We start from the raw sequence: 17,432 nt of genomic DNA on the forward strand, positions 1-17,432 counted from the left end.
TACCGCCTCCTCATGCTGCTGCCAAGTCCAGAGTCTGTCATGGTCCCTGTACGGCCTCCCATTGCTGCTGTCTCCATCGCCACACTCTGCTGCCATGTGCCACTTTCAGGTCTCTTCACACTGCTGGTGTGTTAAATTTTTTGACATAGGGTGCAGGCAGATTACGGGCCTCACATAGCTGCTGCCAGGCCCCTAATCTGCCATGGGCCCCTATATACCGCCTCCTCCTGCTGCTGCCAGGTCCAGAGTCTCTCATGGGTCCCTGTACGGCCTCCCATTGCTGCTGTCTCCATCGCCACACTCTGCTGCCATGTGCCACTTTCAGGTCTCTTCACACTGCTGGTGTGTAAAATTTTTTGACATAGGGTGCTGCAAGATAACGGGCCTCACATAGCTGCTGCCAGGCCCCTAATCTGCCATGGGCCCCTATATACCGCCTCCTCATGCTGCTGCCAAGTCCAGAGTCTGTCATGGTCCCTGTACGGCCTCCCATTGCTGCTGTCTCCATCGCCACACTCTGCTGCCATGTGCCACTTTCAGGTCTCTTCACACTGCTGGTGTGTTAAATTTTTTGACATAGGGTGCAGGCAGATTACGGGCCTCACATAGCTGCTGCCAGGCCCCTAATCTGCCATGGGCCCCTATATACCGCCTCCTCCTGCTGCTGCCAGGTCCAGAGTCTCTCATGGGTCCCTGTACGGCCTCCCATTGCTGCTGTCTCCATCGCCACACTCTGCTGCCATGTGCCACTTTCAGGTCTCTTCACACTGCTGGTGTGTTAAATTTTTTGACATAGGGTGCTGCAAGATAACGGGCCTCACATAGCTGCTGCCAGGCCCCTAATCTGCCATGGGCCCCTATATACCGCCTCCTCATGCTGCTGCCAAGTCCAGAGTCTGTCATGGTCCCTGTACGGCCTCCCATTGCTGCTGTCTCCATCGCCACACTCTGCTGCCATGTGCCACTTTCAGGTCTCTTCACACTGCTGGTGTGTTAAATTTTTTGACATAGGGTGCAGGCAGATTACGGGCCTCACATAGCTGCTGCCAGGCCCCTAATCTGCCATGGGCCCCTATATACCGCCTCCTCATGCTGCTGCCAAGTCCAGAGTCTGTCATGGTCCCTGTACGGCCTCCCATTGCTGCTGTCTCCATCGCCACACTCTGCTGCCATGTGCCACTTTCAGGTCTCTTCACACTGCTGGTGTGTTAAATTTTTTGACATAGGGTGCAGGCAGATTACGGGCCTCACATAGCTGCTGCCAGGCCCCTAATCTGCCATGGGCCCCTATATACCGCCTCCTCCTGCTGCTGCCAGGTCCAGAGTCTCTCATGGGTCCCTGTACGGCCTCCCATTGCTGCTGTCTCCATCGCCACACTCTGCTGCCATGTGCCACTTTCAGGTCTCTTCACACTGCTGGTGTGTAAAATTTTTTGACATAGGGTGCTGCAAGATAACGGGCCTCACATAGCTGCTGCCAGGCCCCTAATCTGCCATGGGCCCCTATATACCGCCTCCTCATGCTGCTGCCAAGTCCAGAGTCTGTCATGGTCCCTGTACGGCCTCCCATTGCTGCTGTCTCCATCGCCACACTCTGCTGCCATGTGCCACTTTCAGGTCTCTTCACACTGCTGGTGTGTTAAATTTTTTGACATAGGGTGCTGGCAGATTACGGGCCTCCTATAGCTGCTGCCAGGCCCCTAATCTGCCATGGGCCCCTATATACCGCCTCCTCATGCTGCTGCCAAGTCCAGAGTCTGTCATGGTCCCTGTACGGCCTCCCATTGCTGCTGTCTCCATCGCCACACTCTGCTGCCATGTGCCACTTTCAGGTCTCTTCACACTGCTGGTGTGTTAAATTTTTTGACATAGGGTGCAGGCAGATTACGGGCCTCACATAGCTGCTGCCAGGCCCCTAATCTGCCATGGGCCCCTATATACCGCCTCCTCCTGCTGCTGCCAGGTCCAGAGTCTCTCATGGGTCCCTGTACGGCCTCCCATTGCTGCTGTCTCCATCGCCACACTCTGCTGCCATGTGCCACTTTCAGGTCTCTTCACACTGCTGGTGTGTTAAATTTTTTGACATAGGGTGCTGCAAGATAACGGGCCTCACATAGCTGCTGCCAGGCCCCTAATCTGCCATGGGCCCCTATATACCGCCTCCTCATGCTGCTGCCAAGTCCAGAGTCTGTCATGGTCCCTGTACGGCCTCCCATTGCTGCTGTCTCCATCGCCACACTCTGCTGCCATGTGCCACTTTCAGGTCTCTTCACACTGCTGGTGTGTTAAATTTTTTGACATAGGGTGCAGGCAGATTACGGGCCTCACATAGCTGCTGCCAGGCCCCTAATCTGCCATGGGCCCCTATATACCGCCTCCTCATGCTGCTGCCAAGTCCAGAGTCTGTCATGGTCCCTGTACGGCCTCCCATTGCTGCTGTCTCCATCGCCACACTCTGCTGCCATGTGCCACTTTCAGGTCTCTTCACACTGCTGGTGTGTTAAATTTTTTGACATAGGGTGCTGGCAGATTACGGGCCTCCTATAGCTGCTGCCAGGCCCCTAATCTGCCATGGGCCCCTATATACCGCCTCCTCATGCTGCTGCCAAGTCCAGAGTCTGTCATGGTCCCTGTACGGCCTCCCATTGCTGCTGTCTCCATCGCCACACTCTGCTGCCATGTGCCACTTTCAGGTCTCTTCACACTGCTGGTGTGTTAAATTTTTTGACATAGGGTGCAGGCAGATTACGGGCCTCACATAGCTGCTGCCAGGCCCCTAATCTGCCATGGGCCCCTATATACCGCCTCCTCCTGCTGCTGCCAGGTCCAGAGTCTCTCATGGGTCCCTGTACGGCCTCCCATTGCTGCTGTCTCCATCGCCACACTCTGCTGCCATGTGCCACTTTCAGGTCTCTTCACACTGCTGGTGTGTTAAATTTTTTGACATAGGGTGCTGCAAGATAACGGGCCTCACATAGCTGCTGCCAGGCCCCTAATCTGCCATGGGCCCCTATATACCGCCTCCTCATGCTGCTGCCAAGTCCAGAGTCTGTCATGGTCCCTGTACGGCCTCCCATTGCTGCTGTCTCCATCGCCACACTCTGCTGCCATGTGCCACTTTCAGGTCTCTTCACACTGCTGGTGTGTTAAATTTTTTGACATAGGGTGCAGGCAGATTACGGGCCTCACATAGCTGCTGCCAGGCCCCTAATCTGCCATGGGCCCCTATATACCGCCTCCTCCTGCTGCTGCCAGGTCCAGAGTCTCTCATGGGTCCCTGTACGGCCTCCCATTGCTGCTGTCTCCATCGCCACACTCTGCTGCCATGTGCCACTTTCAGGTCTCTTCACACTGCTGGTGTGTTAAATTTTTTGACATAGGGTGCTGCAAGATAACGGGCCTCACATAGCTGCTGCCAGGCCCCTAATCTGCCATGGGCCCCTATATACCGCCTCCTCATGCTGCTGCCAAGTCCAGAGTCTGTCATGGTCCCTGTACGGCCTCCCATTGCTGCTGTCTCCATCGCCACACTCTGCTGCCATGTGCCACTTTCAGGTCTCTTCACACTGCTGGTGTGTTAAATTTTTTGACATAGGGTGCAGGCAGATTACGGGCCTCACATAGCTGCTGCCAGGCCCCTAATCTGCCATGGGCCCCTATATACCGCCTCCTCCTGCTGCTGCCAGGTCCAGAGTCTCTCATGGGTCCCTGTACGGCCTCCCATTGCTGCTGTCTCCATCGCCACACTCTGCTGCCATGTGCCACTTTCAGGTCTCTTCACACTGCTGGTGTGTTAAATTTTTTGACATAGGGTGCAGGCAGATTACGGGCCTCACATAGCTGCTGCCAGGCCCCTAATCTGCCATGGGCCCCTATATACCGCCTCCTCCTGCTGCTGCCAGGTCCAGAGTCTCTCATGGGTCCCTGTACGGCCTCCCATTGCTGCTGTCTCCATCGCCACACTCTGCTGCCATGTGCCACTTTCAGGTCTCTTCACACTGCTGGTGTGTTAAATTTTTTGACATAGGGTGCAGGCAGATTACGGGCCTCACATAGCTGCTGCCAGGCCCCTAATCTGCCATGGGCCCCTATATACCACCTCCTCCTGCTGCTGCCAGGTCCAGAGTCTCTCATGGGTCCCTGTACGGCCTCCCATTGCTGCTGTCTCCATCGCCACACTCTGCTGCCATGTGCCACTTTCAGGTCTCTTCACACTGCTGGTGTGTTAAATTTTTTGACATAGGGTGCTGCAAGATAACGGGCCTCACATAGCTGCTGCCAGGCCCCTAATCTGCCATGGGCCCCTATATACCGCCTCCTCATGCTGCTGCCAAGTCCAGAGTCTGTCATGGTCCCTGTACGGCCTCCCATTGATGCTGTCTCCATCGCCACACTCTGCTGCCATGTGCCACTTTCAGGTCTCTTCACACTGCTGGTGTGTTAAATTTTTTGACATAGGGTGCTGGCAGATTACGGGCCTCCTATAGCTGCTGCCAGGCCCCTAATCTGCCATGGGCCCCTATATACCGCCTCCTCATGCTGCTGCCAAGTCCAGAGTCTGTCATGGTCCCTGTACGGCCTCCCATTGCTGCTGTCTCCATCGCCACACTCTGCTGCCATGTGCCACTTTCAGGTCTCTTCACACTGCTGGTGTGTTAAATTTTTTGACATAGGGTGCAGGCAGATTACGGGCCTCACATAGCTGCTGCCAGGCCCCTAATCTGCCATGGGCCCCTATATACCGCCTCCTCCTGCTGCTGCCAGGTCCAGAGTCTCTCATGGGTCCCTGTACGGCCTCCCATTGCTGCTGTCTCCATCGCCACACTCTGCTGCCATGTGCCACTTTCAGGTCTCTTCACACTGCTGGTGTGTTAAATTTTTTGACATAGGGTGCAGGCAGATTACGGGCCTCACATAGCTGCTGCCAGGCCCCTAATCTGCCATGGGCCCCTATATACCACCTCCTCCTGCTGCTGCCAGGTCCAGAGTCTCTCATGGGTCCCTGTACGGCCTCCCATTGCTGCTGTCTCCATCGCCACACTCTGCTGCCATGTGCCACTTTCAGGTCTCTTCACACTGCTGGTGTGTTAAATTTTTTGACATAGGGTGCTGCAAGATAACGGGCCTCACATAGCTGCTGCCAGGCCCCTAATCTGCCATGGGCCCCTATATACCGCCTCCTCATGCTGCTGCCAAGTCCAGAGTCTGTCATGGTCCCTGTACGGCCTCCCATTGATGCTGTCTCCATCGCCACACTCTGCTGCCATGTGCCACTTTCAGGTCTCTTCACACTGCTGGTGTGTTAAATTTTTTGACATAGGGTGCTGGCAGATTACGGGCCTCCTATAGCTGCTGCCAGGCCCCTAATCTGCCATGGGCCCCTATATACCGCCTCCTCATGCTGCTGCCAAGTCCAGAGTCTGTCATGGTCCCTGTACGGCCTCCCATTGCTGCTGTCTCCATCGCCACACTCTGCTGCCATGTGCCACTTTCAGGTCTCTTCACACTGCTGGTGTGTTAAATTTTTTGACATAGGGTGCAGGCAGATTACGGGCCTCACATAGCTGCTGCCAGGCCCCTAATCTGCCATGGGCCCCTATATACCGCCTCCTCCTGCTGCTGCCAGGTCCAGAGTCTCTCATGGGTCCCTGTACGGCCTCCCATTGCTGCTGTCTCCATCGCCACACTCTGCTGCCATGTGCCACTTTCAGGTCTCTTCACACTGCTGGTGTGTTAAATTTTTTGACATAGGGTGCAGGCAGATTACGGGCCTCACATAGCTGCTGCCAGGCCCCTAATCTGCCATGGGCCCCTATATACCACCTCCTCCTGCTGCTGCCAGGTCCAGAGTCTCTCATGGGTCCCTGTACGGCCTCCCATTGCTGCTGTCTCCATCGCCACACTCTGCTGCCATGTGCCACTTTCAGGTCTCTTCACACTGCTGGTGTGTTAAATTTTTTGACATAGGGTGCTGCAAGATAACGGGCCTCACATAGCTGCTGCCAGGCCCCTAATCTGCCATGGGCCCCTATATACCGCCTCCTCATGCTGCTGCCAAGTCCAGAGTCTGTCATGGTCCCTGTACGGCCTCCCATTGCTGCTGTCTCCATCGCCACACTCTGCTGCCATGTGCCACTTTCAGGTCTCTTCACACTGCTGGTGTGTTAAATTTTTTGACATAGGGTGCTGGCAGATTACGGGCCTCCTATAGCTGCTGCCAGGCCCCTAATCTGCCATGGGCCCCTATATACCGCCTCCTCATGCTGCTGCCAAGTTCAGAGTCTGTCATGGGTCCCTGTACGGCCTCCCATTGCTGCTGTCTCCATCGCCACACTCTGCTGCCATGTGCCACTTTCAGGTCTCTTCACACTGCTGGTGTGTTAAATTTTTTGACATAGGGTGCAGGCAGATTACGGGCCTCACATAGCTGCTGCCAGGCCCCTAATCTGCCATGGGCCCCTATATACCGCCTCCTCCTGCTGCTGCCAGGTCCAGAGTCTCTCATGGGTCCCTGTACGGCCTCCCATTGCTGCTGTCTCCATCGCCACACTCTGCTGCCATGTGCCACTTTCAGGTCTCTTCACACTGCTGGTGTGTTAAATTTTTTGACATAGGGTGCTGCAAGATAACGGGCCTCACATAGCTGCTGCCAGGCCCCTAATCTGCCATGGGCCCCTATATACCGCCTCCTCATGCTGCTGCCAAGTCCAGAGTCTGTCATGGTCCCTGTACGGCCTCCCATTGCTGCTGTCTCCATCGCCACACTCTGCTGCCATGTGCCACTTTCAGGTCTCTTCACACTGCTGGTGTGTTAAATTTTTTGACATAGGGTGCAGGCAGATTACGGGCCTCACATAGCTGCTGCCAGGCCCCTAATCTGCCATGGGCCCCTATATAACGCCTCCTCATGCTGCTGCCAAGTTCAGAGTCTGTCATGGGTCCCTGTACGGCCTCCCATTGCTGCTGTCTCCATCGCCACACTCTGCCATGTGCCACTTTCAGGTCTCCTCACACTGCTGGTGTGTTGAATTTTTTGACATAGGGTGCTGGCAGATTACGGGCCTCCTATAGCTGCTGCCAGGCCCCTAATCTGCCATAAGCCCCTATATACCGCCTCCTCATGCTGCTGCCAAGTCCAGAGTCTGTCATGGGTCCCTGTACGGCCTCCCATTGCTGCTGTCTCCATCGCCACACTCTGCCATGTGCCACTTTCAGGTCTCCTCACACACTGCTGGTGTGTTGAATTTTTTGACATAGGGTGCTGGCAGATTACGGGCCTCCTATAGCTGCTGCCAGGCCCCTAATCTGCCGTAGGCCCCTATATACCGCCTCCTCATGCTGCTGCCAGGTCCAGAGTCTCTCATGGGTCCCTGTACGGCCTCCCATTGCTGCTGTCTCCATCGCCACACTCTGCCATGTGCCACTTTCAGGTCTCCTCACACTGCTGGTGTGTTCCATTTTTTGTCATAGGGTGCTGGCAGATTATGGGCCTCCCATAACTGCTGCCAGGCCCCTAATCTGCCATGGGCCCCTATACCGACTCCTCATGCTGTGACGTTGCAACAAGGTGGAATTCAACCCTACATATGTTAGACCGCCTTTACGAACAGCAAAAGGCCATCACAGATTTCCTGATGTTAAAAGCAGATAAAGGTACTCCCTGTGTAACTTAGATGTCAGCCATTGGCAGCTCATGCGTGACACCTGCGCTTGCTCAGGCCCTTTGAGGAGGCCACGCTATTCGTGAGTCGGCAGGACTATGGGATGAACGACGTCATTCCTCTGTTGCACGTCCTGGAACAAATGCTGTTAACAATGGCTGGTCAGGGTGCGGTAGACGTGGCGCACAGATCTCAACGCCACATGGCCCCTGTGGGGGCAGGACTGGAAGAAGAGGAGGAGGTAGAGGAGGACATTGGTGCTCAGGAATTATTGAGTGAAATGGGTGGTTTTTCCACTCAGCGGACAGGAGTGGAGGAGCAGGAGCATCTGGTAGAGGAGGAGGAAGAGGAGACAGAGGACCTAGACGCACCGTGGCAGTATGCTGTGGAGATGGAGGCAGGGAGTCCCTCGCATTCCTTGGCACAAATGGCCCATAGCATGCTCGGTTGCTTGCGTAGCGACAGCCGAATAATAACCATCAGACAGAGGGATGACTTTTGGCTGTCCACCTTGTTGGACCCTCGCTACCGTTCAAAAATGGTGGCCTTTTTCACACCTGCTGAGAGGGAGGCCAAAATAACGTACTATAAAAAACACCTATGTAGTCAGCTGGTCTCTGCCTGTCTGCGCCAACGTCCATCCTCAGACACTGTGGGCCCTGTGCGCTCGTGTTCCGCTGCCATGGCAGCAGGGGAGGGGTGGGGTGGTAGGAGCAGTGGCAGCTCCACCAGCAGCGGCTGCCTCAGTCTGCAGTCGATGATGAGTAGCTTTCTTCACCAGCGCAGTGAGGAAACTACTAACCAGCCGCAGCAGCAGCAGCAGCATCAGGTGGACCTGGAGCAGGACCTCAAACAACAGGCTTAGGCCTACTTGGACAGCACCCTGCCAACCGAGGTAGACAATCCCCTTGACTACTGGGCAACGAAACTTGACCTTTGGCCCCAACTAGCTGAATTTGCCCTTGAAAGGCTGTCATGCCCGGCCAGTAGCGTGGCATCGGAGCGCGTGTTTAGTGCGGCAGGAGGTATTGCAACTCCGCGGAGGACACGACTGTCCACCCAAAGTGTGGAGAGACTGACGTTTGTGAAAATGAATCAGGCGTGGATTAGTCTGGATTTCAAACCACCAGTTCCTGACACAACTGACTAAATCCGCCATGAATCATGCCCCAAACATGTGCCACTTTCAGGTCTCCTCACACTGCTGGTGTGTTCCATTTTTTGTCATAGGGTGCTGGCAGATTACGGGCCTCCCATAGCTGCTGCCAGGCCCCTAATCTGCCATGGGCCCCTATACCGCCTCCTCATGCTGCTGCCAAGTCCAGAGTCTCTCATGGGTCCCTGTACGGCCTCCCATTGCTGCTGCCTCCATCGCCACACTCTGCCATGTGCCACTTTCAGGTCTCCTCACACTGCTGGTGTGTTCCATTTTTTGTCATAGGGTGCTGGCAGATTACGGGCCTCCCATAGCTGCTGCCAGGCCCCTAATCTGCCATGGGCCCCTATACCGCCTCCTCATGCTGCTGCCAGGTCCAGAGTCTCTCATGGGTCCCTGTACGGCCTCCCATTGCTGCTGTCTCCATCGCCACACTCTGCCATGTGCCACTTTCAGGTCTCCTCACACTGCTGGTGGGTTCCATTTTTTGTCATAGGGTGCTGGCAGATTACGGGCCTCCCATAGCTGCTGCCAGGCCCGTAATCTGCCATGGGCCCCCGTACCGACTCCTCATGCTGCTGCCAGGCCCGTAATCTGTCATGGGCCACTGTTGTCGCTTGTTGGCATATTCCGCTCGTTCAGATGCTCCTTCTCCTGCTACTCCTCTTCACGGATTCCGTCAGCAGTCTTTCTTGGAATCCGTTTCCAAGAGACAACAGTTTGCGAGCACGCACCCGACGGTGCAGAAGCTGAACGTCCTCCTGTCCAAGTTGCTGCTGCCAGGCTCGTAATCTGTCATGCGCCCCTGTACCGCCTCCTCATGCTGCTGCCAGGTCCAGAGTGTGTCATGGGCCCCCGTACCGACTCCTCATGCTGCTGCCAGGCCCGTAATCTGTCATGGGCCCCTGTACCGCCTCCCCATGCTGCTGCCAGGTCCAGAGTGTGTCATGGGTCCCTGTACGGCCTCCCATTGCTGCTGCCAGGCCCGTAATCTGCCATGGGCCCCTGTACCGACTCCTCATGCTGCTGCCAGGCCCGTAATCTGTCATGGGCCCCTGTACCGCCTCCTCATGCTGCTGCCAGGTCCAGAGTGTGTCATGGGTCCCTGTACGGCCTCCCATTGCTGCTGTCTCTATCGCCACACTCTGCCATGTGCCACTTTCAGGTCTCCTCACACTGCTGGTGGTTTCCATTTTTGTCATAGGGTGCTGTATGGCCTCCCATTGCTGCTGCCTCCACCGCCACACTGTGGCTCCACACTCTGGTTTTGGCCCCGTGACTGCCCAAATGAGTGAAGTGTGCGGTGATTCTAAGATCGACGGCACTCATCTGCATGTCATACTGACTGACAGTATTATTTCTCTTCCCCAGCAGACTCCAAGGGCATTTAAATTAAAGGTACAGTGTTCTGCACTAATATTAAGTCTCTCTGAAGCCTAGAAACACCCTTTTTTAAGTTAAATTCACAGCGAATTTATTCGACTCGAATCGAATATTGTCCACGAATTCGCCGAATCAGTCGAATCGAATTTTTCATTTCTTCGCTCATCTCTAGTCTCAATATATTCAAACCAATTTCAGCTAATATATATATTGTATGAGCCCAAGGCTCGAAGTGACCCCATAATAAGTATAAGAATCCTTGATGTATAACCAATTAAATGTGCACACGGCTGTGATAGGAAAACGTGCCAAAAAAGGTAAATCCACTCCAGGGCCACTGGATAGACAAAGTAAAAAAGGAGAAAAAAAATTAGAAAAAAAAGAGAAAAAAACAATTCCAAAAAGTTAGATTAGGTAAGACTTGGCTGACTTACATATATCCATCCAGGGGCCAGAAAACCAGGATGTATCACAATAGTTGTCAAGCAACCAGAGAGCCACATCCTGTCTGCAGCCAAATATGTAGCAAAACTTGGTGGTCCCCGCCCTCCAGTGCCATGTGGTGGGCGCCAATTAGGCATCCCACTCAGTCGCCCCCACGTAAATGATGGTGGATCCACCATCTCCAAAATGGTGCCCAGATAGCATACTGCACATGTGCAAGGACGCCGAGCACAATGATGCCATGTGATATATTTAACGTGCAGTGATGATGTCATACATCATAGCCCATGTGCGGCAGGTCCAGCATGACAATGTGACATAGCCATAGTCAACAGCTGGAACCTGCAAACACATGGCACCAATGTAGCCTACCTACAACTGCTCCTAACAAGAGGCGGCTGGAAGCATCAGAACCCCACCAAAACCAGAAAGAATAAAAAAAAAAAAGAAACAGAAAATGAATGAAAAAAACAGTATCAAATAAAAACAAATATCAAACAAAATCAAATAAGCCAAAAAACGTAAAACGGATGGGTAACCAGACACAAAAGCAACAAAAAAAAAAAAAAAAACCCAAACCCAAAAAAGTAAAACATAACAAGCAATAACATCAAACAGCCACAAAAAAATGAGGGGGAGGGGGGGGGAGCCAGAAGAAATTGCATTGCAGCTCCTGGAAAGAAAAAAGCAAACCCCAGCTATCAGGTCCCAACAACAGTGAATCGGTTCAAAATCACTAGATCTTGCAATGGGAAAAACAAAACTATATATGTCAATCCACCATATGTACCTACAAGACCAAACATGGCAGTACAGCCCAACCAGTAGGACAAACTCTAATGGAAGGTTGACATAAAAGTTAAACTTACAAGAATAGTATCTTATATTAAATCCTTGATATTCTCAACTTGTGTACTGTAAAGCTTCTGTCAGCCTTCCTCTCTAACTGAGTAATGCAATTGAGTTGTGCAGAAAGACTCTACATTAACCCCCCTGGCGTTATTCCCGAGTGTAGCTCGGGGTAAAGTTTCAGTACCAAAAGCGGTAACCCCGAGCTACACTCGGGCTTACCATGCAGCGTTGCACAGGGATTCCCTACAGCGCTTACCTTGTCCTTTGCTCCCGTGATGCGTCCCCTGCAGTGTCCCCGGCCATCTCCTCCGGCCGATGCCGGCATCCGGATTCCGTGTTCCGGTCCCTGTGACGTCGGGACGTACGGGCGCCGGAACCGGCGGCAAATTTGAAAATTTAAAAAAAATGACATTTTTTTTAAAACGATTATTTCATAGCAAAACATTCCTGTATCAAACCATTTCACATACATTTTGTCCCGAGTGCTTTGTCCGGCGCCCTGCCTGCATTTCGACTGTTCTTTCTGCCTGGAAACTTAGAAAAGTCCACGGCGTCCAAAAAGCGTCCCTTTACGTCAAAAGCGGTTTTAGACCGGCTAGAGAACAGCGATAGTAAATCAGAACCACTTGCAGAATTGAGTGATAATGATTCGTGGGGGAAATTCCTCATCAGACACTGAAAACGATTTTGCGACTTTGCTCAGCGATGTGCGAACTTGACGCTATATTTCAAATTTCAGTGTTTTTGGTTTGATTATATTATTGAATTAAATGTATTATTATATTATTATTTTTTATGAGTATTTATTAAATTATAATTTATGATTTCGTGTTTCAAGTTTTATCATACCCGGGATGTTTACTAGACTCTTGTTCCAACAGATTTCAGTGAGTTATTCCTAAATTACAGCCTACAATAAAAAAAATACATATTTCCATGCAAAAAAATGGTACCGCTTTTGTTACAAAATTCCTGACAAAATCATACCGCCAGGGAGGTTAAATAGGTCCCAAAGGATGACAACTGTGGTTTCAGACAAAAATAATATAATTTTATTGAGTATGAAATAAAGAAAAGAAAGTATGAAAGAAAGAGTAATCGCAAAATGTATCACCCACAGAGAAAAGCACCTTCACCCTTTACAATAAAAGTTTTACAATGTTGTCAAACAATAAAAGCATAACCCAGACTCACAGGCATACAGATCACTCACTCAAAGATGTAAGCTTTCTAACTGAGCCAAGACATACAATTCAGGCTGGAAATGTAAATATTTTAATTGAAGAAAGTGACATATTGCTTTTGGAAACCAAGGAGAGGGGGAGAGATTCTAATAAGGATTTGACTGCTCTTGGTTTCAACAAAATGGGAGCAATGCTGGAGGCAATTTACAGCATACACTAATTTTGGTTGCATAACTGTTAATACAGAATGTACTGTATATTCTTTTGTTAAAGAACATTAATTGTTATAAAACTGTTATGGGTAGAGTTACACTTTAGGCGCGCTTTTAACATTTGCCTACTTTTTCTATTTTCAGAATCACTATACTATGAAAATGAAGCTGTTACCATGAAAGCTTTGCAGCTGAAAACCTTAACACCAAATTCTGCCTCAGGGAATGATGCCAAAGCCCAAGTAAGTGCTGACTTAAAGGGAATTAAGATATCAACTCGGAAGCTGCCATTACCATTGCATATAAAGGGCAGCTAAAATTGAGGGCATCATTATCTAGTGTATGCTGTACATCCAAAAATGTAAAAAATGCCTCAACAACATCTATAAAATATAGCCCCCCCCAAAATATTCTAAAACACTAATCCCCAAAACAAAAGCGCAGACTCTGAGCTGGTCCTGCTGTTTAACTCAGGTTCTGCTCCCAATTTAGCAAAAGCAGACGGTCATAAGGTATTTTCAGCCAGGTGCACAGAACTTTTCTGTCTTTCACACAGTCTCACACAGGCAGATGAGGTCTATTTATATTTTTTTTTGTATGTCAAACTGGGATAGGGATTAGGGCTGCCCTTGGGATTGAAGACACTATCTAGCAAATGGTTACCTTTTATAGAATTATCTTTTATGTAGAAAAATGCAAACAATTCAGCTCAGGGGGGATCCCACAGTGGAAACAACCTTAAACAACAGGTCTGGAATAGTGCTTCCAATAAAAAGGGAGCACAATGGCAAAAGTTTCTCTCATAGGATTTCTCTCCGACCTACTCACTGTGTCACTGGCAATGCGCAGGGCTGTCTTTAACCACTTCCCGTTGTATATAAACAGCTGGACGGTGGCAGTGCAGGGCGGGTGGCCATTTATAAACGGCCTCCCCGCCCCCTGCTTGTGCGCGCTTCCTGGGAGCGTGCAGCACCGCGATCCGGTGCCCGCTGGGTCCTCCGGACACAGTGGAACACCAATCGTTGTACGGGACCTCTGTGCAAGGTCCCAATCATGTGATCACTGATTTGCCAATCAGTGATAACATGAAGCGTAGTAAGCAAGACGTCACTTCTAACATCATTGCTTTCTACTAGTGAAATCTGTGAATGATCACAGAGGTCACATGCTACAAGGTTATTCACAACAGCCTTGTATCATGTGACAAGCTGTGACCAATCACAGCTCACACAGTATTTCCCAATGGTGGCAAGAATGCAGCCAGAGAAGAGGAGAAATTGCTTTTACAGCAATCAGTGTAAAAAAAAAAGAAAATCTTCATAACCCCCCACAAGTACTACAGTGTCACCATGGTGACACTGTACTTCTAGGGTGATTAGTATGTAAAAAAAAACCTAATAATTTAAAAAAAATAAAATAAATAAAATTATAATTTTTAAAAAAAATTATAATTTTTAGTTATAAACTTATTTGGGTAATTTTTTTTTTACTAAAAAGATAACTGAATACATTTTGGCCAAGATTTATGAAGAAAGATTTGCAAAATTTTATAAAAAAAAAAAACACTTTTTAAAATTTTTATATAAAAAAAAAAAATCCCAGTGGTGAATAAATACCACCAAAATAAATCTTTATCTGTCTAAAAAAAAAGCTAAAAAATTCATATGGGTACAGTGTTGCATGATCGTGCAATTGTCATTCAAAGTGTGAGTGCTAAAAGCTGAAAATTGGCCTGGACAGGAAGGGGGTAAAAGTGCCCGGACTTGAAGTGGTTAACCACTTGCCCTCAGGAGGATTTAACCCCCTTACTCACCAGGCCATTTTTTGCAATATGGTGCTGCGTTACTTTAACTTGCAATTGCGCGGTCATGCAATGCTGCACTCAAATTAAATTTACGTACCCACAAACCCCACAAATAGAGCTTTTATTCAGTGGTATTCGATCTATGCAGAGGCATACAAAGCAGTGTGCAGGAGCTGACGGGAGAAATCTGTATTGTTTATACACTGGTTTCTCTCTCCGGTCGGTGATACTCGGCAATCGCCGAGTGCCGGCGAGGAATCACCGCCCGGGACCCGGTGATTGACAGCCAAGGCCGTGAATGGCGGCGTGGGGAGCGCCCCCTACCCGGAACTGTAAAATCACGTATATATACACACACACGATTTTGCATAGCTGTGCCACCCTGTAGCAGTATTTCTGCTATAGGGCGGTACGGAAGCAGTTAAGGAGGGGCAAAAGGGGCAGCTGTCCTGGGCCCAATCATTGTTGTGGGACCCAAAGCAACTGCCCCATGCTTGCCAACTGTCCCGGTTTACATTCCCTTGTCCCTTGAAGCCTTAGTCCCTTGCTGTGTCCTGATATCTCAATGTGAAGTGCTGTTACTTATGCTGACCAGCTCTGCCCTATTGCCATGTACAGATGACTCGTGCAGATTCTGAGCAATCACATGTAAATAGTGGCGGGCTGGCAGCATTCATATGTATATTATGACCCCCGAGGTTCGAGCTACCATCACCTCTGCTGAATGCTGCCCACTGGGAAGTTAAACAGGGGCATGCTTGAAAGTCCTGCCTGCAACTGTGGTCACTGAGCCTACCATCAGCCTGTTCTGCAAAGGTAAGCAAAGTGGGGGGGTGGGGTGCAGAGGTAGGCAGAAAAGGAATTACAGTTTAGGGCGCACAGGTGAGCAAGAAGGGGATGTACAGAGGTAAGGAAGGTAGATGCAAAGATGAGCAGAGGAGTCATGTAGAGTTAAGCTGGATGGGGTGAGGGGGTTGAAGTGGAGAGGATAGGGGAGGTTTGTGGTCCAGAGGTTAGCAGGGAAATTTAGAATGCAATGGTGTACTGATGGGTTGGATAAAGATGTACGTCATATGTAGGGCAGCCTATTAATTTCAATGGGCTGCTCTATGCAATAGAAATACAGAAAAGAGTCCCTAACCCTTTTCCAAATCACATAGTGCCACAGCTTCATGAATTATGGTGCATGTGAAAGCGTGCATGTCAGCAGAGGTGTGAGGGTGTCATTAACAATGAATGGCACTGATGTGTATCTAATGGGCAGCATGTTTCTGTGGTGTCAGGAAAACGATTTTGCATGTGTTCCCAACACGCTCAAATGTGAACATAGGCTAAATGTCTCAAGGACATTAGTGGTCAGTGTATATCTTTTCATTACATTGGGGCTTAGAAAACATAGAAATGTGACGGCAGAAAAAGAGTGTGTAGTCAATCAAGTCTGTTTTTTTTGGGGGGGGTGTTAAGTTTTCTTGTTAACTTTTTTGTCTGAGTATAGATCTGCGCTTGTCCCACAAATGTATGAAGCTATTTAGTGTTGACTGGCTCACTACCTCTGCTAGAAGTTTATTCAAAGTATCAACTATTCTTTCCATAAAATAGCACTTCCTGAGATTAGTTTTGAACTTTCCTCCGCTTAGTTTAAGGTCACGTCTCCGTCTTCTTGATTTTTAGTTTAATGTTGAAAATACCACCCTCCTGAACCTTATTCACCCCCTTGATGTATTTAAATGTTTCAATCGTGTCTCCCCTTTCCCTTCCTTCTTCCAGACTGTACATGGTAAGTTCCTGAACTTGCTCTTGATGGTTTTTTTTTTTTTTTTAACTGTCAATTTTTATTGAGCATTTACAAGGTTACAATAATAGGCAGTGGTTTTGTAATAGTATATTACTGTTTTGTAACATTGAAAGCATTGAGTGAATGGTGTGGCTTGTTTTTTCCAGAGCCTTGCAATACTCAGTATTGCGGCTATCAAAGTATGAATTAGTATAGTTCTGGATTTAGGCGGCCAGGAGTCTTTTCGTATACCCAGGAGTGCTAAGGCTGAATCGGGAGTTGGAGATGAACTTGTAATTTGTGCTATAAATGAAAATATCTCTTTCCAAAATGTACTAATACTGTATGTGGGCAGTCCCACCATATGTGGTATAAAGATCCCATTTGGTTACAGTTCATCCAGCAAAGTGAAGAATGTTGAGATGGAGATCGTGTTGCCAATTGTTGCGGAGTTAGGTACCATCTGTGAGTTAGCTTTTGCGCAGATTCCCAATGATTTATACATCTGGAAGCTTTTTTGGTCCAATGTGTTGCGTTTTGCCATTTTTGTGTTGGGTATTGTATTCCTAGGTCTTTTTCCCATTTGTGCATTGCCGGTAATTTGTCTGGTTGGATGTGTTGAAGGGGAGTGGTATATATAAATGAGATGCCACGTTTATGAGAGTCTGTGTTTTCATAAAAGTTAGTTAGAGATCGAAGAAGGATATTTTCTAGGTTTTATAATGTGTGACAGATCCTTAGATATTTGAAGAAGTCTTTAGATATGACATTGTATGTTTCTGAAAGTTGGTGGAATGACTGTAGAGTTCCTTTTGCGTATAGTTGAGCAAGGTTGTGGATACCTGCTCTATTCCAGGATTTTAGCTCAAGATCAGGTGTAAGCGCTGAGATGGAGAGTAATGGTATAAAGCCATTAACTGTGGGACGGCTGTGAAAAGGAGATTGCAAGAGAGACATCCAAG

General features: G+C 49.6%; 1 protein-coding gene across 3 annotated transcripts in view; it reads left to right on the forward strand.

Annotated features, from left to right (window-relative positions):
• The window catches only part of COL15A1 (collagen type XV alpha 1 chain), a 1,471,644-nt gene that overhangs the window by 512,567 nt on the left and 941,645 nt on the right, over positions 1-17,432 (forward strand). For all 3 annotated transcript variants that reach the window (XM_089690361.1, XM_089690362.1, XM_089690363.1), the window contains one exon: positions 13,037-13,134. In XM_089690361.1, the coding sequence (XP_089546487.1) occupies positions 13,037-13,134 (98 nt within the window). The remainder of the gene's footprint in view (positions 1-13,036; positions 13,135-17,432) is intronic.

The sequence above is a fragment of the Staurois parvus genome, unplaced genomic scaffold (assembly GCF_062004578.1).
Source record: "Staurois parvus isolate SC_StPar_1 unplaced genomic scaffold, SC_StPar_1.0 ptg000527l, whole genome shotgun sequence".
Lineage (NCBI taxonomy): Eukaryota > Metazoa > Chordata > Amphibia > Anura > Ranidae > Staurois > Staurois parvus.